The sequence below is a fragment of the Anopheles funestus genome, chromosome 3RL, assembly GCF_943734845.2.
Source record: "Anopheles funestus chromosome 3RL, idAnoFuneDA-416_04, whole genome shotgun sequence".
Taxonomy (NCBI): Eukaryota; Metazoa; Arthropoda; class Insecta; order Diptera; family Culicidae; genus Anopheles; species Anopheles funestus.
Genome location: NC_064599.1, coordinates 34,620,227 through 34,646,701, shown reverse-complemented (window position 1 = coordinate 34,646,701; position 26,475 = coordinate 34,620,227). Strand labels below are relative to the sequence as shown.

General features: G+C 41.3%; 2 protein-coding genes across 9 annotated transcripts in view; one reads left to right on the top strand and one right to left on the bottom strand.

Moving 5' to 3' along the window:
* Nucleotides 1–26,475, bottom strand: part of LOC125771689 (synaptic vesicle membrane protein VAT-1 homolog-like) — a 443,804-nt gene that overhangs the window by 18,066 nt on the left and 399,263 nt on the right. The gene's annotated exons all lie outside the window — the stretch shown is intronic.
* On the top strand, nucleotides 298–25,509 carry LOC125771686 (calcium-binding mitochondrial carrier protein SCaMC-2). 6 transcript variants are annotated; one of them, XM_049442594.1, is made up of 7 exons: nucleotides 298–1,541; nucleotides 5,033–5,274; nucleotides 5,353–5,464; nucleotides 5,689–5,931; nucleotides 21,357–21,515; nucleotides 21,597–22,164; nucleotides 22,242–25,509. In XM_049442594.1, the coding sequence occupies exons 1-7, from the start codon at nucleotides 1,320–1,322 to the stop codon at nucleotides 22,445–22,447; spliced, it is 1,752 nt and encodes a 583-aa protein (XP_049298551.1). In that variant the 5' UTR covers nucleotides 298–1,319; the 3' UTR covers nucleotides 22,448–25,509. The 6 variants fall into 6 exon arrangements, with proteins under 6 accessions (XP_049298551.1, XP_049298552.1, XP_049298553.1 ...); XM_049442595.1 differs by having other exon boundaries at nucleotides 299–1,541; nucleotides 5,060–5,274; XM_049442596.1 differs by lacking the exon at nucleotides 5,689–5,931 and having other exon boundaries at nucleotides 302–1,541.

Below are 26,475 nucleotides of genomic sequence, written 5' to 3'. Positions count from 1 at the left end.
GATTCTATTAGGTATTTTTTGTGAAGTTGCTGGGTTTGAAAAATAATTTTTAGGTATTTTTTTTTGCTTTTTGAAGATTTTTTTTAAATTTTTGTGCTTTTTGATAGCAGTACAAATAGCTTCAAATGTATAAATTTATTTAAAAAAGCCAAAATATATCATTTTAAGATATTAATATCCTATTATCTTGGTTAAAAAAATTTATTCAATATTTTTTCTTCCATATCTAACGAACCGCATGTCCACTGCGCCACACGTAGTGCCTTTTCTGGATAATCAATTTATTCGAGAAACCAAAGTTCGAGACAAAAGTGACAGTTGAGTAGCAAGCAGACAGCGTACGAGCATGTTTTGATAAATTCCCTTCCGCGAGCTCGTTTTATTCTCTCGATATATCTACACCGATTTGCACCACGCGCAACCTAAATTCTCTTTATTCGCGAACCGAAAACACAGAGTCACAGAACCGCGTTTGCGCAGCCAGCGAACGACCGTGCATATAGTGTGTGGTTTACGGTGTGTGCTGCTGGATATTCCCGTCACGGTTTTAGTGCGATTTTCCTCGTTTTTCCACTCGCAGCTCGCTCTGTGGTCGTCCCGGGCTATACCCGCGTGTTGTGTCCGCGAACTCGTGGCGAAACCAACGGGAAGTGTAGCGTTTTTTGTTGTTGTCGTTGCTGCTGCTCTATTCTCGCGAATTACCCCAAAACGGGAAAAAGATAGAGATTGGTGGAATTTTGTGCAATTGTTGTGCTCATTTTCTTTTATTCCGAAATGGTGCTGCCTAGCTTCTCGTTGGTATGTGATGTTGCTCCCTAGTTGGCCATGTAGGAAAGAAAAAAGTGTTTCAACACAACGCTTCAGGTTGAGTGTAGAGCGTGAGTTTCTGTGCACTGTGTGTGCGATTGTGTGCCCAAGAAGAAGGTGTTCGATTGGTGAAAGTGCGTCGATAGCGTGGCATTAGTGTAGTTCCTTTTTTTTTTGCTTCTTTCTACATGATTAATCCAACCCAATCCATCGTGGTGTGAGCGCTGTTTCGCCATCGAAACACTTAAGTGTAAGCACGCGCGCGCGTGTGTGTGTGAGAGAGTTTTGTGTGCTAAAGCAAGGCCCTAGACTTCCAGGTATTGTAGTGGGAGCGGCCTTGTCAAGTGAAAATTTTTGTCCTCCCTTGCGGCAGTACCTAGAGCAACGTTAAATTTTCCAAACCCTTCAGCAATTGCCCACAAGATCGACGGAGAGAGAGGGAGAGAGCGAGAGAGGAAGGAAGGTCCTGCGGAGTTGCTGACATTCTTGTGCGGAGGAGTCGCTAAAATACAATGGTCAACATTAACAGAGGACCGGCTGGCAACGGAAACGATAACGGTGGAAATTCCGGTACACCGACGTACCCGCAATATTTGCACGAACTGCCACAGGCGGACGAGGAACGGCTAGAGAAAATCTTCAAAAAGCTCGATCGTGACGGGAACGATCGCATCGATATTCATGATCTGTCAGCGGCATTGAAGGAGTTTGGCCTATCGCACCAGTACGCCGAGGTGAGCAGGGTGTGGGACACGGAATGCGCAATGGGACGACGGCCCGGAGGAAACATTCAACCATTCTCTCAAGCACATGTGGCACATGTGAAACACACACACACACAAACATCCATCATCTTCTCACATCACCTCACCCCACATTAACCAACCGTAACTGGTCGTTTCGTAGTTTTTTTTTCTTTAATTTCAGCTGACTCATATGCTTTCATGCTTAGTGCGGCTCTTGTCGCCGCCACCATAAAGTCATGATGTCACGATGAGAAGGAGTAGCAGAACCAAACCCCTTTTAAACCGGTTCTTTTGCTTTCTTCACCGAATACTCTGCTTCGCATGCTTTTGCAAAGATGGCACAAACGCTTACAGCTGTGCTGAGCCTAACGTTGCTTTTGTTTATTTTAGCTTTGCAGTAAACATTCATCTTGAAATTAAAAATTAAAAACCCGGAAAATTCCTCACTTTTAAAAATGAAAGCAAGAAGCGAAGGTTCGTGCTGAAGACACTGACGACACGCCGTATGCGCACACTCACGGGTATGCGGGCTTTTCTGCTTGTCCCACGCACATCCTGCTCCCATTCTTGCGGGAAACCAAAAGACGAGCCTTTTTTTCTTACGCGTCGCACGCCCTTCCGGAGGTCATTCCGGCGCGTCTTTCATCGCGCGGTGTACGAGAACGGGTGGAAAATCGTCGTCGTCTGACTGTCTGCCCGAACCACCTCGGACCATCCTCGGTGCCCAAGTACCCCATGTGAGCAGGATAGATCGATTTTTGTTTTGAAAGCATGACTGATTTATGTATGCGTCGATCCATTTGTGAACGGGAGGACGGTTGTGATGTCTTCAATATTGGATTAGATTAACTTGGGAAGTGTTTTCTTTGCGGTTTATTACCACTTCAATTTAGGTGTTAATTAGATTTTGTTCGCCGCATCGGTACAAAAAAAAAACGTCACAAAATAATGAGGGAAGCAAAAGAGAAAGGAGGTAATTAGGTCATAAATGAAGGAGCGGTTTTGCGAAAAGTCAGTTGGCAAATTGAGGTTTTGAGAGATTGGTAGGTTTATTACTCAATTTTTAGGACAACATTTTCGCTACTAAAATATGTTTTAGAGTGAAGAGCGCCGATTATCCGGGTGTCGGAATATCCGTACAGTTCCGAAAGGCGATTTGACACATAAACTACAAAATCGATGACAGCAAAAAAAGAAAGCTACAATACGCTCAAATTCGATCAAAATTTTCAGCTTAAATGTAACTTAAAATCAACTTACATCAACAATAGGATATGTAGCAATTATCCGTTTCATCCGGATCCAGTCTTGAGTCAACTGTCGTATACTTTATATACTTCAATTTGAAGTTATCCAGAACAGGAAAATTCTTCGAATTTTGGGGAATTGGGAATAGGCAAACGATGCGCAATTATAATTTTTGTTAGTCCAAATCATCTGACCAACAACTCTTCCTTTCATATGCTAAATACTTAGAAAAGACAGACAGATAAGTCGCTTCCTTTTTATCGGTATCTTACGCAAAACATCACCGTGAGATCCATCCATTTATCCGCGCGTGCAAAGGCAAAGCAGCGGCACTTATCTGCCGGCATAAGATCCCGTTCACGCTTATCGCTTCCGGACTATTTTTAAGGCATTCTTTTGCCGCTTAGTGGAAACCGTATGAACGTCAGCACGGGAACACTTCCTGGGCGCACATCAGCTGTTATATTTGTTTGAAGCATATCGATTCACTGAGGCATAAAACCCATTAAAGGTGTATGTGTGTGAGAGTGTTTGTTAATCGGAGATGCAATTGGGCACGCGAATGTTGCCACGCTTCGATGCAATTTATCGTGTCTCTACCGTTACGAGACGATCATCGTAGGATCGTTGGTTAAGAAGAAAAAAAAAACAGTAGAAATCTGGTTTGTCTCCCCGCTTATACCAGTAGTGCGATGCAATTTCAATTGCGCTGGCAAACTAACCGGCTTGGGAGGTATGAATTTTATTTTTAACTATACCACCCGCTGCTGGCCCGGACCGCAGACACCAACGGATGCGACATTGACCGAGGCAACCGCTTTATCGGAATGTTTTCCATCTGGCAAACGATGCGACAAGGAAGGCGCCCACTAGGGAAACGTTTTTTTATTGCGTGGGTGCTAAATTTCGCTTTCATTTGGGCCACTTAACATGCAACGATTCTTCGAATCTGGTATTGATCTTGACACACTCCGGTTCTGGCATTGATCGTGGATATGTATGGAATCTTGGATGTACTGGTTTCACTGTTCATCATGGGAAGCGCATGTTATATTTATGCAAGACAAGATGTTCCCTTTAAGGACCAGGCACGATCGATAACAAACGGTTTTGTTTGTCTCGTCGCAGGGTAAAGGTTAACGCGTTCTAGTAAAGTTGTCCGTATTTCGAATGCGTGTCGGGTTGTACCAACTACGCATTTTTTGTTTTGTTTTGCTTCGGCTGAATGCTGCTGCCCAACACACAAACACCTTTAGCTTTGTATTGAACCGACTATCAGCATTTAGTTCCGCCAAAGGTAGTTTATCTTTCAATTGTGTTGGTTCGCTTTTATCAGCAAATTAGATTGTATTATTTGATGGTATTTTAAGCCATTTTGACAAGCTGAAGAAAAAATTGTATTTTATAAAATTATTTTTGGTTTCTAGCATATTCTAGAACAATTGTGATGAATTGTTAATTTTTTTTAAATTGGAAAAATAATTCATTACGTTTGCGAGTTATCATAATAGTAAAAATAGGATTTTAAATATTTTTTTCACAGAATTTATTTTTAACCTCTATTGGAAAAAGTTAGGATCCTTTTAGATCATTTGATTTAAATATTATTTGTAGGTGAAACAACCTAATTTTCGGCCAAGAACCGTTGTAGTGCCTAAACTATTATAATCATTTATATTAATATAAACTGTGATTGTATAAAAATGGCACGCCGTAAAGGTATAATACTTTCCAGCGAAGTGTTTTCTTACCGTAAATTATGATTAAGAAAAACAATTTCCAAAATTCAAGTCTCACGCGTGAACACTGCCATCAATTAATTTGCATACAATCTGGTATTCGTGAAACGGAGCTTGCATCCAAGCTGTAGGTTGTACGTACAAGGCCTCTTCGATAGCGTAAAATTGTATGCAAGAATTTCGAATGGAGGTTTAACAGATTTTCATCTGTGACTTTTCACAACTATTTCACACTAATTATACATTTAAAATCATTTTCATTTAATCACTGCATTTTCATTTAAATCATTTATTAACACAGATTCGTTATTATTTTCCTTTCTTTCTTTTTTCATGCTTTTTCACGAACAAAACGCTCATTAAATCATGTTTGCATATTGTGCCCTTCATTATGCACACGATAACACTCCCCACTATGCTAACACGGGCGGCAAATATCATCATCATGTAACGTCGTTTACTTTGGAAACTTTGGAACAATGCTATATCCAGGAATACGGACATTCGTTGTTTTTTCAGCGCTTCCTAAAGCAATCGGACCAAAACCAGAGCGGCGATGTCGGACTGGCGGAGTTTATACATTACGTGCGAGAGCACGAAAAAAATCTACGCTTACAGTTTACACACCTGGACAAAAACCAGGACGGTAAGGTCGACCTGGAGGAGCTGATAACGGCTTTCAAGGAGCTCGGCATTGAGATGGATCGACATGAGGCAGCAAAGCTACTTAAACGGTAAGTGTGAACTATCGGGTTGCGGAAACTTGCAGTTGATTTGGCGTATTAACTGATGTTGTTTTTGTACGCTTTTAGCATGGATAAGGATGGCAGCCTGAACATTAGTTATGACGAATGGAGAGACTTTCTACTGCTGGCACCATCATCGGACATACACGAACTAGTTAAATACTGGCGGCATTCGACTGTGAGTACCAACTGTAAAGCTGTTTCTATCTTCTTTGGTCTAATGGGACGAAATGCGAGTATTGTGGGTGGGGAAAAAACAAACAACCAACACTCGAACACAATTTCGAGCACGCGTGGCTAATGTTAGATTATTGTTCTATCTCTCTGTACTATGGGAAATGCGAAAAAAAAATCTTCTCGAAACGGTCTGATCTATACAATCGAAATCGCGAAACGGCGAAGAATCTCAGGTACAATGAAGCGTACCTGATGGCTATTGGTCGGTACAATGCCGTTACGAACGATGCTCCAACGTCGGACGAACCGACACCGGACAGCACCTTCCATCCGGTGCTCAGCCTGATCGATGTCGAACAGGCGATCGAGCACGTAACGGACCTGCTTTTGAACCCACCGACGAATCTCTCCTACAACTCCTCCACCAACAATGGCGGCGCGTCCTCGCACCTGCTGGTGGATGGTAAGGTACAGTGTACAGATAGCTTTCTTTTTCTCTACTCTTTCCCCCCGGTTTCCTACCTGTTTTCCCATTTATGGCCGTACCAAAACTCGCTCGCTAGTGTTATTTTTCTTAAATTGCTATCTACTTTGCTCCCTTTTAGTATCGCTCGTTAACATAAACGAAATAATATTGAGCGATGGTTTTAGTGGCTAACTACTCTATGCGACCCGTCGGCGACAATGAAGATTGAAGATGCATCTTTGATTTGGCAGTTATTTGTTATTTGTGTGCAGGCGTTTCGCCGACGCGTTGGATACGGACTTAGGCCAACCATGCTTGTGTTGCACAAACCCTTTATTCGCTGTTTTTGAGATGATATTTAAGACTGTTTTATATTGTTCCCACCGCGCTTTGTTCGGCTAGCACAATGATTTGTTCCGTGAATGAAACAAAAAAAGAATCCTTTTCCCCGGAGCATGTACCATTGGATCGCCTTTGCCAGCTCCTTGTTATGCTGTGTCGAATGGTTAAATTTTTGATAAATGTTAGCATGATTTTTGGCTATGATGCTCGTTTCATTCGATCGTACCACAACATTCCTTCGCTTGGTTCGTATGCACTTTTCGGTTAAAACTGCTCCGGAAGGAGCATTTTACACTTTTTTCCACACACCACGTTACAGTTGGGCAAAAATTTGCGTTGCGCTGCTCTGTTAATACCCACGAATTCAAATAAAAACATTGCATCGTTAACTCATCATTGCTTTCCATTGCACCTATCATATACAAACGAGATTATCACAGTTATGCATCTGTAAAGCTTATTAGATAAAATGCGCATAGCAATATTATACTTACAATAAAGGACGCGTCATTGCATGATCATAATTATAAGGCATTTGTCTAGAATCGGTAGAATTAGTAGAACAGTCCTTGAGCCGTTTAGTTTAGAAAGAATATCATGTTATAAATATAAGGTGTATAGAATAGTTTAGAACATGTCTAGATAGAATATAGATAGATAGACTATAGATAGAACTCGATGTAGTGTTGGTGGCTTAATTATTCACGTCACTGACGAAGGTATCTTAAATCATTGAGATGCTCATTAATGTGATCTAAATGTAGCAAAATTACTTCGAGTGAATTACGAAACGTTCTGACGTAAAACTGCATAAGCTAACGCCCAAATGAAACCCTAATCTCTGTCCGTTCGTTCGCTTGTCCAAAGATTACGGTTCTGACGTTAGTTTCTTTTTTATGTTGATAATAGAATCAGCAGAGAAAAATGGGCAGCATGCCCAAAACGGTTTCAATCCGGTTCGGTTCGGTTTTGCAAAGTGAACGTTCACCAATCATCATCACTCTGTAACCTTTAATCACCCATTGATGGTGCTACCAATTGGTTGTTGCTTGCTATGGCATGAACACGTTTGTAGCGAGAGTGCCTAGTTCTGATATTGAGGACACCCCAGCCACACAAGTTGGACCTTTTTGACGTTCGCAGGGTTCACATTGGTTTCTTTGTTCTTATCTGGGGCACAGCACAACAGCGGCTAATGCGCGAGCACACGAGTTGTTGTCCGGGACGGTTGCGATCTTCAAACACCACGATCGACCGTTCAATGGCCTCGTTTGAGTTGGATTATGACGTTGGGTCATGTTACAGTGACAGCAGGAAGTATAACTTTAAATTAGTTTTGTACAATTCTTCGAATCATGAAATAATGTTTTAAAGTAATATTGTGATAGTTAAATTCTTGTTAAATATTCCTCATGAGCAGTTAGATTACATCTCCCTAGTGCTGATACTAGTTTATATAATAGTTAGCAAACTTTCGGTACCTGCAAGCTTTTTTGTCAAACTCCATCTGAATCCAAAAATTTATAAATATTTTAATGTTCTTTGTTTAATATTATTTTAATGTTAACTTAAATCTAGAACTTCGATACAAATTACGACATTTTTTATTAGACGCGAAATATGTACTTGAAAATATTGCAGCATTTCATTCCGTAAAAAATGACATTGTGTAAAGAAAATTAAAAATTTCAAGTTAATTGGTTCACAAATGTATATATTCGCATATATACTTTTTCCCCTGTATCCTCATTACTTGTTGGTATAATTCTGTCATATTCTTATTAAATAATCCTGAAACCGTGAGCTTCAAGAAAATGTAAAAAGATCGTTTTTTTTTACGAAGATGCTGAATATATCTGCATATCCTTAAGTTAGTTTGAGGTTTTTATCAAATTCGTGTTTAGCTGTACTTCTTATTTTGAAAAAGAGCAAAATAACATAGAAATTGAATAGAATTGTACATAGAAAACATTTCTTGTTGATAGTTTGAAGCCCAAAGTCAAAAAAGCATGTGACGCTCACTGTACCTACTCTAAGGAGTACATCGCCATCTGCAACCTTGTCGTCCGTACTACCTCCAACTGTCCAATGTTCCATCCCCAGTGTCAGAGCGCACGAGCGCTCATTGTTAATCTCGTTTTCGTGTGTTTTTCCCAATCTCAACGTAACGCCAACGTGTTTAAACCAATCAGACCGCCGCAATCCGAGGCGTTCGAGGCGAGCCTCCCCATTACTTTGTGTGACTAACGACGACAACTTTGCGCACGCTTCACCAACGGCACAGTAGTTGGTTTGTTGGGTCTGTTTTCTGCCCTTTATCATCGCTCGCAACCCCCTTTCCTGTGAGAGAATGTGGCAAAAGACGAACCCAGAGACAAACAAAAAATAAAAACGATGACGCGTGTTATTTATGAAACGATTGGGTACCGCAGGTTGTTGTTGCTTCAGTGTACAAGGCGGGCGTTAATTGTTGTGGTAACTCGGAAGAAATGATTTCAAGTGTAGCAGCTAGTTTCTGTTTCCAAGGTCCGATTAGCCGAGCGCAACAGTGTGAGGTGGTGTGTAAATGTGTAACACAGCTGAGCGGTGCGATCTTTCTAATTGATAAAAAGAGTCGTGACTGTTTGTGACGTCACGGTGTTGTTTGTGGCAGAACCTACAAGATCCGCAACAAGCAATGTGATGCCATGTAAATTTGCCTGGAACCATCACACTCTCTTTTCAAGGATCGTTAAAGTTTGCAAGAAGATCCGCTTAACCCCAACCGGAAGATGTTGTTCGGTTTTAGAGAACCTTCAGTTAGGGTGTTGCACCCCATTCAAGGTAGCGTGCGCTGTTTGTCTCGTGTATTGTTTCTTTATACGAATACTAGTTCTCTCGTGCCATATTCGTAGTAGTATGAGATGTTGTATGTTTGCATACAGCATTATCCATTCTCAAGACATCCGCTATGCTTTGGTGACATTTCAGATTACGGAAGGAAGGAAGTTCTCTTGAGAGTCACCACCCGCTGCGAACGTGATACGCATTTTTTCTTATAATCTTTCCAATGTCGCAGTTACAAAGCAACGGTTAAAGGAATGTTGAATTGGTTTTTTCGATCTCTTCTCTCTGGTTTATGTTTACACCGGCTATAATTGTCATGTGATTCGCAGATTCGGCATATCTACGCGTGCGTTCTTTTTTTATGGTACGCCTAATGGCCGGTCGGAATTCCCAGAAATAATTTCGTTTCTGAACCTCTTGAGCTTATTGTTGACTAAAAGAAAGTAAAATTGAACCTAGAGGGAGATACATATTTTTTCCTAGGGAGATGTTGTCTTTTGTATACAGTTTATTTTTAAAACAGTCGTTAAAATGTTCACACGAGGTTTGTTAAAAGGGGCTCAATATATTTAGGTTATAAAAACTGTAGACAATAAATTCAAATGCGTTGTGTTTGTATTTGTACAACTTGTTTCGATTAGTGATGGGAATAACAACTCACCAAGGTGATTTGATTCTGAGTGAGTGAATGAGTGAACTCTTCAACTGTCTCTTAGCGTCATTCATTTTTTATAGCAAATTTTTTAAGTTTTTACATTGACAATGACACTCATTTATGAGTGAATAAATAGTAGCCAATAAGAGCCATAAATCATGTTATAACTTAATAATAAGTGAGAATTTAACAAATTAAACAAATTAAATACAAAAATTCGTTGTAAAGATTCGAATTAACTCAGTCGTAAAAAAGATTTAATTTGTTTATTCATTCGTACACAGTATGCACATCACTAGCTTCGACGATAAAAGCAGTATTTATATTCATTACTTCCCAAAATATAAATATGCAAGGACAAGTGGATATTCCTAAAAACAAATCCACACGTGCAACGTGCTACTCGTGGATAGGTAAAGAGGCCATTATCCTTTCTGACAATTGTGCTGCATTTAGATACTTCAACCCCTATGCCCCAATACTGATTTCGTGTGCAATCTTACAAAAGCTTTTTTGTTTCGTTAAATGCTGTCACACTCTAATGAGTGTGCTTCGAGCACACCCACACTAACTGCTTATTTTCGATTTGGAGATGTGTAAAAATAGTGTCCTTAGAGGGAAGCCATCTTATATCATCGGCCTTGCAGCTGCAGATTCAGATGGTCATTGTGTGATGTGCGGTATCGCGTTTTTGTGCAAAACTATTTTAAGACATTTGATTTGTGTGATATCAGCGTAAAAATTGCATTTAGAAATGTCCAATATTTATTTTTAACAGAAATTTATATAAATATCCTGAGTGTCATTTTTTGCTTCTTCGTGTTTTATAATTAAAGAAATTCTTTTAAAAATATGTCTAACTTTTGAGCATGCTCTTATTTAAACAATTATTTATTTATTTTATATTTATATAAGAATCAAAAGCTTTTATAATCGCTGTTTTGTGCAAATATGAAGCTTCAACTTTCTTCAACTATTTATACATTGTTTTCTAATGGAGGCGCATGGTTTCTCGTCTATATTCGTCCATTCCCTTCCTGTACTGATACTTTTCCATCCAACTATCCAACGCAAAATAAAAAGATAATTTTCATTCATTTACCGATTCTGTTTAATGTTAATGGGTTTTTTTGCAAACGACGGTGACGTTGTGCACATCGAGTTATAAATTTGCACCGGCGCGCGGCCAAGAGAGAGATTTTTGTGCTAAATTTAACCCAAAAAAGCGAAGATCGTTCTTGGTCTCAGTTCGTGTTGTGGCGGGTAATGGATGTCAGCAAACGAAACGCCATCCTCGTGGTGTGGTGTAGAATATTTTCGGTCTACAGTCGCGAATCCTGTTGCGAGGTACGATATTAGATTAATGTTGAATAACCAGCAAAAGAATTTGTGAATACATCAAAGCGTCACACGGCAGCTGGTTCGCTCTGGCCTCTTCCCGGTTTCCGTACTATTCTTGATCGTGGTAGACACCAAAGATTCAAGTTCATGTTTCATTTACTACCCTACAATGTTTGTCTGTTTGTGTACGGTGAATAATTCTGGTTAAAACTAGATGCTGTGGATGTTCGGGCAAATGTGATCCGTTTTGCTGCTTAAAAACAAGTGTTCCAACGAGTGCTTATGTTTGCTCCAAAGTCCTGTTGGCTGTTGATCAATCGACCATCCTGTTGGCCTATACAGTAAACGAGCTGCTGGAGCTAAAATTAATGATGCATGTAAGAAACCATACACATGCTCTGCTGGACCACATGTTTTGTAAATAGATCGTCCAATGTCCAGCTTGTGAGTTTGTGGAAAAATACCACCCCACACGCTACAAGACGAATGCAAGTTGTTTGTATCAATTGGAATTAAGTGCATCCGCCTTCATCTTCATCAAGAGGAGGTGTGGTTTCCAACCGGTTTAGGGCGGTTTGAAAAAGAGATGCCCCTTAACAGATGTAAATTGACAGATTTCCATCTCACGCGGAAGATATGTCCAAGAGTGTATATGTACCATTCCTAAAATGCCTAAAGCCACCTGACTAAGTGACTTTTACGCTCATACAGCCTAGGTAATGCCCGTCAACCTTCTCCAATAAAAGACCGGATCAGGTGGCGCGTGATTGTCGCGAAACGTAATGACTATCACCTTCACTTATTGGAACACATTATTCCGATAAGGTTTATGAGGGGACCTCGTGACTGCCATTAGCACAAGGCACACGACTTTACAGCTGGATGCTACGGAATTAACATACATTTGCGAGAATTAAGGTACCGCAGATTTTGACACCTTTTTTGGTGGAACGGTCAAATTTATTCGCACATTTTCTTCAATATTTTCGTGGTACTTTATTTTCGCGTGCAATGTGGCATACTTCATGACCAGGAGATGAAAACTAGTAATGGACATACTGATTAAGAATTTTGTCTTAATCTCTTCTCAAAATCTCACCAGAAAGTAATGTAGAGAGTAATTTAATTTCAATTACTTAAATCGCTGGATTTAAATTGAAAATTTAAGTTGCATTATCTTGTTTGCGATTTAAATTATGAGTTATTTAAGTCACTAGTGAATAGGTTAGCAATTTCTCCTTCATTGCTAATTCCATTACATTACCGCGAAGAATTAAACCAACTCACTTATGAACTTGAACAATTCATGAGTGAGTTGGAGAGTTAATTCTATATTCAAGCTCATACGCTTCGATTGAATACACTCCAGCGAGTCATTATTCCCATATTTGATGAGAACTCCGTGAGAAGAACATTAGGAAGTTTAAATCATTTTTTATTAATTTTTAATACATCCTTATATATTGTCTTAAAGGAGATTTTTCATTTGTATCGTGCTTCTCTACCGTTGATCGTGGATCGAATTTCACCCGTCTCTGTGATAACAATTAATCTTAAATCCAATATATTGAAGTATTTTTGTTAAACAGCATTAAGTCAAGCAGAAGAAAGAAGATGTTGTGTGGAAGCCTTATGCAAGTTCCATTATTTTTAGTTTCATTTGAAAGTAAATGATTTCCAGCAATGATAAAGGCTTCTTTTAATTAACAATTTTTCATATTTCATTAACTATCCACTATGTAAAGCACCAGTAATTAACATAGCTTAAAATGATGCGTCCCCTTGTCAGCGTGTTGCAAAAATGTTGGCAATATATCAATTATTCACAAACATTGCCATCAGTTGGCCAGTGTTTTCTTCCTGCAAACACCGAGTGTAATTAAATCAACGTGTTTCTACTGTGTTTCTTTATTTTTTCCTGCCACGGTACAATAACTCGTGTGTGCCTTGTTGCCAAAATAATTAAATTACACCGGTGCGGAGAAATCTTGTTGCCGGGTGCGTGCAATACGGAATGCAATTCTTCCGTTATCAGAACGTCTTTACCCTCTGTTTTTTGTACCTATTCATCCAGTTTTTGTTATTTGCACTGAAATGACGTATGAGAAGTTATTTATTTGTAGGGTTTTCAAACGATCATAAAGATGAGTTGTATAGATCACAGTCTGACGTGGAGTTAGCTTCTTTCAACCAGAGATAAGCCGGCTTTAGCTAGTTAGGTGAAATATAATTGTTTGCGTTACGGCAACGTCGTCTCGATCACATGGAGTGGAGCGTGGATACTACGCGACATGGAATCCGGAACTGACCGGCTCGTTGGTGATGGAACAGAGTATCGTTCCTGAGGTTCTTTCCCGCCATCGTGATCCAATTAATATCGCTTTACTTTCGACACTCTGGCGACGCGTCGCTTCACGGTTGTTTGCTTATCACGACTGTGTGCAGCATGCGGCCAGAAATGTGTGCCAACTGAATCGTATCGTATAGACGTTCTTGCCGTGTGTGTTACGTGTGTACTGATTTCTTTCATTATTGGTAACGAATGTAACTGAACACCGTTGAGGCAAACGTATACGGCGATCGCGACATTTCCTTTAAACTCATTGAACTTGCGGTTCTAAAGTCCGTCGCGGGTACGGCGTTCATCAACTGCGCACTCCGCTTTCAATGAGATGCGGATTTGCCGTGGGTGCGTAAGTCTGTGTCTGTGCGTCTGCGTACAACGCTACACGGTACACAACGCAGCTAGATCCTGTTTACAAACACAAAACCGGGCCTTTTTTCTATGACTATCATGACGTCAAGTGAGATAACAGGTCCACCAGCATCACGCCGGTGACACACAACTCTCTGCCGTGTTTGGGCGTGTATGATGACGTTTTCTTTGACAGCGTGACGTAAACCTGAATTTCGGTATGTGTGGAGATGATGCTGCGACCGGTAACCGCTTCGTACCGATTTGGTTTGGTTTTGGTTGGTAGAAGCGTTTAGCACCACGGGCTCTAACATTGGCGAATTGTGTTGTGCTGCTCTCGTTTCGGTATTTCGTTAAAACGTTACTCGCACAATCTTCTCGTCCTCTTGTCAGGACGATGGATGGAGACTTCTTTAGAGGACCCCCAAGCCTGTACTTCATCTAATGATGGACATTGGTCGACACGCGATTGTCAATTTGCAACGATTCAGGTCTGGCAAATTGCAACGAATTGAGTTGACTCTTTGCGGGACACGATCTGCATACACACCGCGTACAGTGGAGCAGGGTAAAACTGGACACAGAATGGGGAAGATATTTCTTGAATGTTCCAAGAGATTTGATTGCTCTAGAATAAGATTAGTTTCTTATGGGAATAACAGTAATTGCCATTATGAACAGATGCAAAACTAGCTCAAAAACTGTCCACTACTGTCTCTAGCCCGGGGTCAGTTACTGTGCAAATCTGGTGGGGGAAACACATTGCAGTTTCTCTACCGACGATTGGCCATTTCACGTGCTTTTACGTAATGATGTACGAATTACCCATGTCGCGGGCCTTTAGCTCCTCCGTAACATCCACAGTCCCTCCATCTCGTCGTTATCATCTATCGTGCTTCGGTCTCACTCAGTCAGTCTCATTCTCACCCGCCATCAAACACGCTCGCTGACCCTGTCTAACGCGGGTTCGACTGGTGCACCCGTAACCGTACACAGAGTCGATGAGTTGACGCGAGTCAGTCCGCTCCTGTTCAGTGAGAATCTTACCACCGTAGAGACTGGACGTGTGTTTCGCTTGCAGCGCGAAATATCACGAATTTATCTAAACCACAGAAAGACACCGAACAGCAGCGACCGAGAGTGCACCATTATTAGTGGCCGTCTCGAACATCATATTCCAGTCGCAGCAGGCATTGAAATTTTATACCCTGACATTTGGATTTATTTACATCCAATCGAACACAAGTTGACATGATGCCCTGAAGATGCTGTGTTGTGTGATGTGATTCGAACTTTGCAAAGGCAGTTGTTAAAATTGTTAAAAGTTCTTGCGTGAGTGTATTTCCCTCCAATTTCCTTTGTTCTGCTCTCTTGGCCAGATGTGATCTGTGATCTACCCCGCATGAATGCAACAAACGAAGGAATTTAGACAAAGAAGGTCATGCAAAAATTAGTGTCCAACCTCTAATACCATAATCGGTTCAAAGCGTCCGAGGTTTTAAAAACGGAGAGCTAGAAAAAAAATCGAATCAACCAGTCACCAGCCACGCCGTGTGTGCGGGTCATCATTATCTTCCATTGCGAATCGGAGGTTATTGCGTGTGAGTGTGTGAGCGAAAAAGAGAACGAACACGTGTGCAAGAGAAGACAAAGAATAGCTTCGTCAACGGCGAAACGAGCGGATGCGAACGAATTTTAAGTCACTGTTGCTAAGCGCACCCCAACCGCGAACAGCTGTTTTATACCGTTCGGAGAGGAAAGCGCGCGAAAGAAAAACGTGCGTGTACAGAAGGAGAGAGAGAGTTGCGTTCAATAGTACCTCTCGCGAAACTATTTGTGCGTGCGTTGTATTAGTGAGAATGATGCCTTAACTCCACGTGGTTGAGTTTATACGAAATTCCAACAGTGGACAAGTACGATACACCCTTATTGGAAGTCGGCAAAACCCTTCTGTTGAGAGTGAAACACTGTTTGTGACAAAGAGATAAGGAGAGCAAGTATCGGCATCGAGCAAAACGCACTGAGAAGAAAGTCGTACAATTAACTGAGGCGGTGGTATCCGATCGGTGGTAGAAGATTCTAGAAAATCAAGGAAACATTGTGATATTAGCAACTTTAGTAAATCCATTGTAAGGTGTAAAAATTCACGTCAAAGGTTTCAAATCTTTAGACGTGTTGAACGAAGTATAGAAGAAGAAAAAACGTTCGTGTGATATTTCTTAACTCTATCAATCGAGTGGAGGTGTGTCCAACCCCACCAGAAGCGATCATCGTGTGGTGTACGTTTGCAACTACTTTTCTGCAGTAGTATAGAACTGTGACATAAAAAAATGGCTTTCGAACAGAACAAACTACAAGTCAGCGGCGATGGAGTGGAAGATTTCATTCTTGCCTTAAAGGAACTGCTGTCACGGGTAAATATCTTCCTTGAAAATCATTCTTATCTTATCACCAGCATGATGACGCCTAGTAATTAAGAGTTGAAGTGGAGTGGGATTTTTTTTCTCCGCGTAATAAATTCCGGGAATTTGGACTTCCGGTTTTGTCGCTGATACTGGAATGTGTATTACTAACAAATCCACTCTCGGTATTGAAGGAAATTACTGCATGGATGAATCATAAAGGAATAATACTTCACTTTCAGCATTGACTCACTAGGCCGTTTTGGGGGAAGTACCTCTGAAATCTGGGGAGCGCGCACTGTAGTGGAGGAATTTCCGTAGCGACGTTTTCAAGCTTGCCAAACTGGTTTCTTAATGAGCTTGGCTTGGGTATCACGATCGCGCGACTGTTGCTAGGTCGGATTGCGACCGTACAAGCAATCGCGTGGCTGGAAGGTCATCAGAGCTCTGCACCGATCGAAACTAAAGCCGTGGAAGAGTTTTAGTTGAAGATCAATTCTTTGAAGAGCTAATTTCGACATTATTTAATATGTCCTTCATTCTTATCATAACTTTCGGGTGTTTAAACAGTTCTGCTGAAGTACTCATCAACGAAACAAAAGCTTTAAATATTTCGTAGTTCTGGTGTTAAAACTTCCCTTGAAAATTTTAATGACATTCGCTGAGAGGCGAAACCAGCTCACATTTGCTTCCTGCAAGTTATACAAGCGTAAGTAATTAAGTGTCTATTAGTTAAGTAGTTAACGACCTCTTCCCTTTGTACGGTTCTGTTCGTACGCCCGCGTATAGCGTCATGCATAACTTTTAGGCGCCGACAATCTGTCGACTAGTGCTGTCTAAGCATGTCGCGGAAGATATTTCACGCCCTCTCGAACTCTCAAGAGTAAATTGTTCTTTTTTTGCATACGGAGAAGCCTTTAAAGTGTGCAGAGGGCGTACGATTAAATCTGGTGACCCTTTTACGCTTGTTTACTATTATTTCCAGCAAGCCTGTTGAAGGACTTGTGCCCAACCCTTGTGTCTTGGTTTTGATAGCCAGTTTACCAGTCTTTTAGTGCTTATGTCAACACACGGGTGACACAGCTTGGTGTGGGAAATATCTATTTATAAAAAACAAACCACCCCACCAATTGCCGGTTCTTGTAGGACCCACAGTTCTACAGCACGATGCACACTCCTTTGGACATGCGCAATGTAGCGGTTAGTGTTTGGCAATTTTTTTTTATACCCAAAATGTTAAAACAGAAATTGTTTCCTAATTTAACGTTTGTGTAACGTTTCCTTCTTACTACTGGTGACGTCGTTTTACCCTAAAGCCATTTGCCAACCAACAGCTGTACCGAGAGTGTGCCAAAACGTGATGGTTTTCGAGCGAAATGTCTTCGTCTGTTCGTTTGCAAATGTGCTCTATCCATGGCAATGGCATTCATTGCAAAACTGGTTACGTACAGCTTCGTGTCGAGGTGCGTTTGGTATTTGGAAAGCAGTTGGAAAGGAACGAAGATTTCCACGTCTTCACTTATCCAACGAATAGCCTTTCCGCCAGCTTATGCTTTGCAAAACCCGCAAATATCGAAGCGAGAGAGAGAGGGAGAGAGAGAAAAATAGTGCAACTATTGAGGAAGCAGACAAAATACTGCTTCATAAGCGAAACGGCACCGGTGGAAAATTGCCCGAAGAGCTTTTCCGAGCGAGCGGCATTTCCGAGCCGACCATGAGAATCGAACACCTTCTTATTTGCGAGAAGCGATTTTCCTGCTCACGAGTAGCTGAACGCGAACACGAATGGTTTGACGGAGGTCTTTTTTTCCTCCTCCTTAACAAACGGGCATCACCTGCAAAAACCCGAACCTTCCCAAATGTTGTTTCTCGTTCACCTCCGGGAATATCCATCGGTTGGTGCCAGTTGATGGTGAACGTTCGGAAAAGTTGGTTACCGCACCGTTGCGTCGTGCCGTGAGTGTGTGTCAGTCACAGGGCCAGAACACATAGAACACGGGTCAGCATTCTATGGTGTTGGCCTGTGAAAACGAACGGGCTCCAAGCTTAGGCAGGACGCATTCAGAATCGACAAACCACCGCCATGAGCTCGTTGGCAATGTTTCGCGTGTTTGGGTGAATAAAAGTCCCACCCCAAACTCTACAACTGACAACCGGAACAACGCGGGGTGTACCATTCATTTCCGTAAACGAAAAGAAGAGTTCTGAGGATTACGCCGACTAACTGTGCGGCGTGGTTACCGAAGGACGAATTGTTTGTGTGCGCGTGGTTTTATCGATCCCGCTCTTCCGGGGCTCTTGGGGCGGTGAAAATCAGCTGCAACGTCAACCGCCCCCTACGAATGGATACACTGGACAGTGATTTCTATGTCGAGCTAGTAACCAAGGTACTGAACGAAGTCGGCAGTGTGCTTCTAGGCGATAAGGAACAAGAAATCCCCATATTATACTACCATGCCGCACTGTAGAACCCGCGCCCGACAGAGTGTCACTTTTTGGTGCGGTTTGCGCACTGTCTAAGACACTCTGGTCTTTCGTTTTTTTTGTTTTACTCGTGGTGCCAAGAAGACTATTTTTGTCGACAAACAATTCCTCGAGACAACTGACGCGACCGTTGCGACCGTGTGGTCACTTACGTAAGTGGCGATAAAGATTGTATCGAAACGTATCGCTAACAGCACCGGCACAGTTAGCTTTGCAAACTTCACGTGTATGTAATTGGTGTTTTCGATGCTCTAAACATGCATGCTCTAAACTATGTCGACTTGTGTCTGTATAAAAGTGTCCTAGAGCGGTAGAGACTCCAAACAGATAGAGGACTTTGGAATCTTCCTTTAGAATGTTGCTACTTGTGCGAGAGATACGATCCATCCCAAATTGTTACCATTGTTACCGTGCAATGTCGAAGACATGCCTCCTAGTGAGAAGGAATACATTGATAAGAAAGGTTTTGAGATATGCGTGAGTTCCGTTACGGACACAGCTTTTGGGCATGAGTTGTGAAAGTGAGCCTACTTCTGAAATCTGCTGTTACTAGGCAGGAAACAATATTGGCCCACAGCGAAAAACAGATGCAGCGATAAGTAACGATTGGGTGAGTGGTGGAACAGGTTCAATAAAAGTTTGTGCTCCCGTCGTTTTGTTGATAAGGTCTTTTTTTGGGAAATTCTGGAAGGACTTCAAAAGTAGATTATTCACCTACCATACGAATGTATTGACGTTAGTAACTATTTCTGAATGACGAGTCCCCGGCATCAGCTGGAAGGCGTTCAGCCCCCAGATCGTGTTGTCAAAACATTTAAACGTTTAATCACTCGATTAAGCACGACAGCAAATTTAATTACTTGTCGTTTGTGCTCTGTATCATGCACCGTGCACGTACCGTAGGTAAGATAGAGTCAAGGTCTGAAGGAAAGGACATAAAGAGATACGAAAAATGAGACGCAAATAATGTCAATAAAAGTAATTATCGAGCTCTGCCGACGTGTATCTATCGCAGAAAGTATCCTTTTCATGCTGCGCTAGATATGGTTCTATGGAGTCTTTAAAGGACTAAGGAACTCGGTCTTTAATGTCCAGTTGTATAGTAAGAGCAATGCAGGCAAACATTACACCAAAACTGCTCTCGTTTTGTCTCTTTTGGTTCGTATCACCATCAAGAATAATAATTGCTAAGTCAATTAAAACTATGACCTTCACATTCCTCGTCGTATTCCTGGTATACTGTCACTTTCTGGCCGAAATCGGTCATCACATTGGACGTTCGCTCAAACCACGTGAAGCTGCAGTAAAAGTCCCAGTACGTTATCAATGACGCACGATTGTTGTCTTTTCGAAGGCTGCTATTTGTTGTTTGCTCTGGTTTGACCTGAGGCACGGTCTACTGGCATGACGCTTTCATCAAGGGTTAATCTGGATCGATCTGGATTCGCATCGGTGTGTACCGTAGAATCTTCTTTGTGACGTCGAGAATGAACAAGATGTATTGTTTGTACAGTTGATGTGTGATGTGTAGAATATTTGGATGTCTGCGTAGATATATGTATGAGTTTTAGAAGCAAGTTCTTGACGCACATCTCCTGGTCCAGATTCCCCCGCCTAAATTACCACACCAAGTATCGATTGTGACCCTGAGCTAGATATGTCTAATTTATCTGACATTGAACTCATATTTATCGTCATAGCTATCCATTGTAGTTAGTTATCTTGGTCCAACGTATTCTACCAGTAAACTGCAGCATGTTTACAGCTGATACTCATATATGTGACAACTGTTTGTTATGCTCAATTCGTAGGTCAATCTTAATGAGCTTGGTGACCCGTAAGTCTCACATATTTACCTAGACGTAAATCTCGCTTTTACTACAAACAATGACGAAATGCTGTAACCCGGATACGTCAGCAGGGGACGACATCCACATGGCAGCACACCATCAGTTGGTGATCAAACAACTGATAATGCCACTCACTGGTAGCATGTTTAGGTCATGATGATAAGCGAACATTGCAGCTGCTGGCTGGCTGGCTGGCTGGATGCTCTGACGACGTCTCCCGCACTTCTCGGTTCAATGCATTTTGTTTGGTTTTGGCCTGCTGTTGTGTACGGGCGTGATCTGTGTTAATAGACACTAATGAATATTGGTTCACTCCACGCTATGGTGTTTTAGCGAGATTTGCAGAAGAAGAGAGGGGTGATTTATTTCCTAGAATACCATGAAAATGTGTTCATTAGTTTGCGCCAAAATAAGAGATAATCTGAAGATGTAGGTTGAAAAACATCAGTTAATCTAATAGTAACGCCAGTTGTATTTGTTTTGTAACTTCGGCACAAACCAATGAATCATCAATGCGCACTGCCTTTTGGTAGCATATTTAAGGGTAGAATTCAAACGTGACTTCCTGTTTATTGGAAGTGATAAAGCTCCATACAGCAATTCATCTCATACGCACAGTATCTCATGTTGTTGGTCATCGATCCAAGCACATGGGTCGAGTTACATAAATCATCTATCAAGCCATTATACATCGTACCTCGCATAATCGTTGTTTGGGTATATTCTTGAAAGCAGCACCAGTAAATGCTAAGTACTGCTAGTTCTTGCAACACCATTCGTAAGTTTCGCTTTGCTAACCGAAATATTTCTTTCCTTCTTCTCAACATTACAGTACTTGGATATCGGTGAGGATCTAAATGTACCTGATGACTTCACACAGAGCGAAATGCAAACCGGTATGTGGTGGCGCCATTTGGCGGCCGGTGGAATTGCTGGTGCCGTGTCGCGCACGTGCACGGCACCGCTGGATAGGTTGAAAGTGTTCCTGCAGGTATGTACTTTTATCGCTTTAAAACAAAAAAATCCACGTGCTCACTATGTTGTAATGGTGTAATTTCTGTTTTTCCGCCAGGTTCAAGCATCCAAACAAAGAATCTCAGATTGTCTTCAGTACATGCTGAAGGAGGGTGGCGTACGGAGCCTCTGGCGCGGTAACTTCATCAACGTGCTAAAGATCGCCCCGGAAAGCGCGATCAAGTTTGCGGCGTACGAGCAGGTGAAACGGTTGATCCGTGGCAATGACAAGCGCCAGATGACGATCTACGAGCGGTTTGTGGCGGGTGCGTGTGCGGGTGGCGTCAGCCAGACGGCAATCTATCCGATGGAAGTATTAAAAACACGACTAGCGTTAAGAAAGACGGGCGAATACAGCAGCATCCTGGATGCGGCATCGAAGATCTACCGACGCGAGGGACTACGTTCGTTCTATCGCGGCTACATTCCAAACATGCTCGGCATCATCCCGTACGCCGGTATCGATCTGGCAGTGTACGAAACGCTGAAGAAGAAGTACCTTAGCCACCATGAGACGGAACAGCCAAGCTTCTGGCTGTTGCTTGCTTGTGGCAGTGCGTCCAGTACGCTCGGCCAGGTATGTTCGTACCCGTTGGCATTGGTGCGAACTCGATTACAAGCGCAAGGTAAGCAGGTGCCCCGTGCGACGGAAACAAAGCATAATCTAACCGAATTTCTTTTCTTTTTTCTCTCCCATTTGCAGCGGTTACAATCGGTCCGAATCCCGACGGTAGCGTAGCGGTGGAACCGAACATGACGAATGTATTTAAGCGAATAATACAAACGGAGGGTCCGCTTGGTCTGTACCGTGGTATTACACCGAACTTCATCAAAGTATTACCGGCCGTCTCGATCAGCTACGTCGTGTACGAGTATACGAGCCGTGCCCTCGGCGTTAACATGACGTGATCTGTTCCGGCGAAGAACGAACATCAGATTGCTGGTGGCTCCGCTTACGAGGCATCGCAACAGCATCCGCTGCCGTCATTCCGAGATTCCTCTTTCGGCGGAATACCGGAGGGGGAAACTTTCGGGACGTCCTTTTCGCCCTTTGCCTCCATCTGCTTGCAGTACACGTATCACACATTAATATAGACCAGACCCTTCCATCGGGGGCAGTGTTTTAATCACATCCTTCGGGGGAGTCTCACACACCAAACTGTTAGTCTTTTGATTGTTGTTGTATCGGTTTGCATTTCCCGTTCGCCATCGTCATCGCGATGTGTCGTTGCCGCGAAGCCAACAAACAAATTAATGAAGAAGACAAAGTGAAAAAAAACACCAAACCCAATGTGGATCGTTCATGAGCAATAGAGCAAGGTGGTGTGATGCACATCCTTCCTACACATCATCCAGCTTGCAACGAAAGCCCTCTGTTTTCGCGCTTCCTAAGGTGTGCAAGATCTTTCCGTAAAAGTTTTACACGCTTGTTAACTTCAGTAAAGCACCGTGATCAGCACACGGGTGTTAGTAATTCGCTAGCAAAGCAGCGCGGAACAGACGTTAGAATATAGTGACGATGTGTGGCAGTTGGTTGCGTTCTGATAATAGCGTGGAAGGAAATGGTGTTAGCTAAGAGACACGAATATGCAGTGGATTAAATTATTTCTCTTATTTTTATGGTAGCCAATTTTCAAATTATTTTCTGATTCCATTTATTCAATTATTTATCTATTCTTCCAACACCCGAAATTGCGCTCGCTCACGCTCCCAAGCTCAAGCACGAATGCAAATGGAATGATAAAGCAGGAATGGTAATGTACACTAAACTGAAGCCCAGAACAAGACAGTACACACACACACCCGTTCGTTCCTTATTTTTTTACTTTCGCAGCAGAGCCCGCGATTGTGGAGACTTACGCTTCTCCGTACATAGTAGTAGCGCTAGTTAGGACTTACAAAACAATCAAAGAAAGTGGCTCTCTCTTCCTATTACCTTCGGTCTTTATCATTACCAAGTACCATTTGTGTTGTAATGCATCGAGTGCACGAGTGTCCTGTGTGTGGACGGAATTTCAGATACCTTAAGTATGATTTAATGAAATAATCACGCTTTAAATGAATGGAATGAATTCTGCGCAAAAAGAGAGAAAGAGATAAACTAATAGAACAAATGTAATGCAAAGTTCGAAGCGGTGAAACGCAGAAGTAAACACACGTACACACCTAGTAATGAAAGACTTTTACAATTTTAAATTATTTATTAACAAAGCAAGAGCAAGAAGTACAGTATAACCGTGTAAGGAAATGGAAAAAAAGAAAACAGTGACAACATGAAAATCGAAAACATGAAAATGAAATATTACAATAGAACAAATAATAGTATCGAAAATGGAAAAGTGTATTGCAATGTGTGTTTGCATTTGAACGAATGTTTTTGTGCCGTATTTGCACATACGACAGAATGCAAGTTGAGAAATGGTTTCATCTATTATTTACACGTTTGTTTTTTTTGTTTCACTTTTATATTACCTCATTAGATCATTCATAGCACAAAATGTACCCAACATATTATTTCGTATAGTTCGTTTTGTTTTTGTTTTTAGACAATTGCTTTTATTGCTTTTAATACTGTTCTTTGCATGCTTTTTTATGTCATTTACTATCGCTTTTACATGATTTAACACATAATCGAGCGGCCAATGTATCGTAATCCTTCACGGATCGTGCGATTGTTGTAGTGAAGAGAATGAGAAGACTTAGGGAAGAGAAAAGAACTAACAGCAGTTTAATGCAACATAAATTAACCGTAATAGAAAACAAAACAAAAAAAAAAAACAAATAACCGTTTTAATGCGAATGCGCAAATGAAACACTTTTCGTCAGCAGAGCATACAAGTTATTTCTCCTGTGATCATGGATGTTAAACTTAAATATACTGAAACATAGAATAACGCCTTCAACGACAGTACTAAACGATAAAATCTACTGCTGAAGAGGGAAACCAAACACTGAACGCTAACAAAGGGGCTAGAAGAAGACGTGAAGGAGCAAGCTTTTGAGTGGACGCAAACATGTAAGAATAATTATAATGAATACAATGAATCAAATGAGCCATCGTTAAAACTACACCGTCTATAATGCTCTGGTTAACGATTTAGAAGAAGAAAAAAATCGCCACTATCACCACAAGGAAAGGAGGAAGAAATAACGCAGGGACGAAAGGAAACGCAACAAACGTAGGAACAAAGGGACGAGTTTAGTTTAGCTAGGATATGATGATTTTGAAAGGACATGGAAATGGAAACAAATGAAAAACGATGCGCGTTTATCAGCCTGCAATGGGTGGTGTTTAACGAAGTTTACAAAATTTTGTGTGTGTTTGTGTGTTTGTTACCAGTGAAGTGATATATAGAGGAATGTTGTTTTTCATTTTCAATTTTACACTTGAAAAATTACACAAAATACCGTACCAAATGATGAGACGAAACCACAATGAGAGAGTGCATCAGTTCTGGCATCGTCGATCGATGATGCATCCTTGTTCCTCCTGAAATTGAAACCAATTTTCTTTTCACCGAGTGCACAGTTCATATCGCTCAAGCGATTATTTAACGTCGAAAAAAAAACAGCAACAACCTAAAACCAGTTTAATCCTCTTCCCTGTTTCGCTCTCTGCTATCTACACTCTGAATGGGCTTCTAAAAACACAGACACAGTTGTGCAAAAAGAAATAGATAATTTTTTCCAATCTTTCCTAAACACGTTTGTTCGTTGAGCATTGAAAAGTAAAGCAACACATAGTGTGAAACCGTGACACATACTATCTAAATTTAAATACCGCCAGTCGACGTTGTCCGACCGAAATCGCGTGTCACCAACTGAAACTGGCTAACATTTACACAGCAATGAAGGAAGAAAACTCCAACCTAATGCCGCTACTAATTACTGCAGAAATGTAATAGACAAATTACTCTGAATAAATGAAAGCAAAAGGACAATTTCAATAAATACAACAGCAACAACGTAAACCTGGTGCTATTTATTTGCTTATGTAGTATAGCTTTAATATAATACATATAACACAAAACAATATTATTTTAGTTTTATTCAAATTTTGTGTTTAAACAAATTTATTTTTTAATTAAATTGAGTAATGGACATTTGCATTGTGCATCGACCAGAGACAAACAAGTGAAACGTTGCAATACCCATCGCTAGAGGGCGCGCGAGAGCGAATATTTTTAAATTCTGCTTTGTTGGAGTAACCGTCAGTTAGAAATATACTGTGGTAATAAAAATCAAATGTTGCATTTGAGAAATTTTATAGAATTATATTGAATTATCTATGTTAGGTTTGACTTTATGTTAATTTTGACGGTTTATTAGTCGATCAAGTTGATAATGTATCTTTCCTGCAAGGGAGTGTTAATTATTACCGGTATGTCCAGTCGAACGAAAAGCCAAAGCTGTAACAGTCTCAATCGAGGTAGAATTACAAGTGTACAAGATGTTTCGCGACAAATCGGTTTTAAAGATCTTTGTGAGGAGCAATATGGTGAAATAAATCTTGATGGAAGAGTGATAGGTCATCAATGGTAGAAGTGGTATGTAGATTGCCTTCTGAGCGAAATGGGATTAGGCGACCTAGATGCCGATTGCTGCATCGGCTGTTTGTAAGAAATCGTGATCAGTCCAACTGAAAAGAGCACATTGAGTGAAAAGTGGCAGACTAGTCTGAGCTTACTTTTATTATAGAGGTAAAAGGTTATAGAGACCACCGTTAAATTCCAACTAATCTGTGAAAGGTAATGCATGGTGATAAATTTCCTGAAAAGCTCGTACGGCTGCTGACGACCACAGTGGATATAACGTTATCATTTGAAAGTGTCCAGTTTACTGAAGGACCTTTTTGAATCTCACGAAATAAAAGTAGACTGAAACTCGTGGATGAACTATCACGCCTATTGGAGTCACATCCCTGTAGGCTAGTTTCA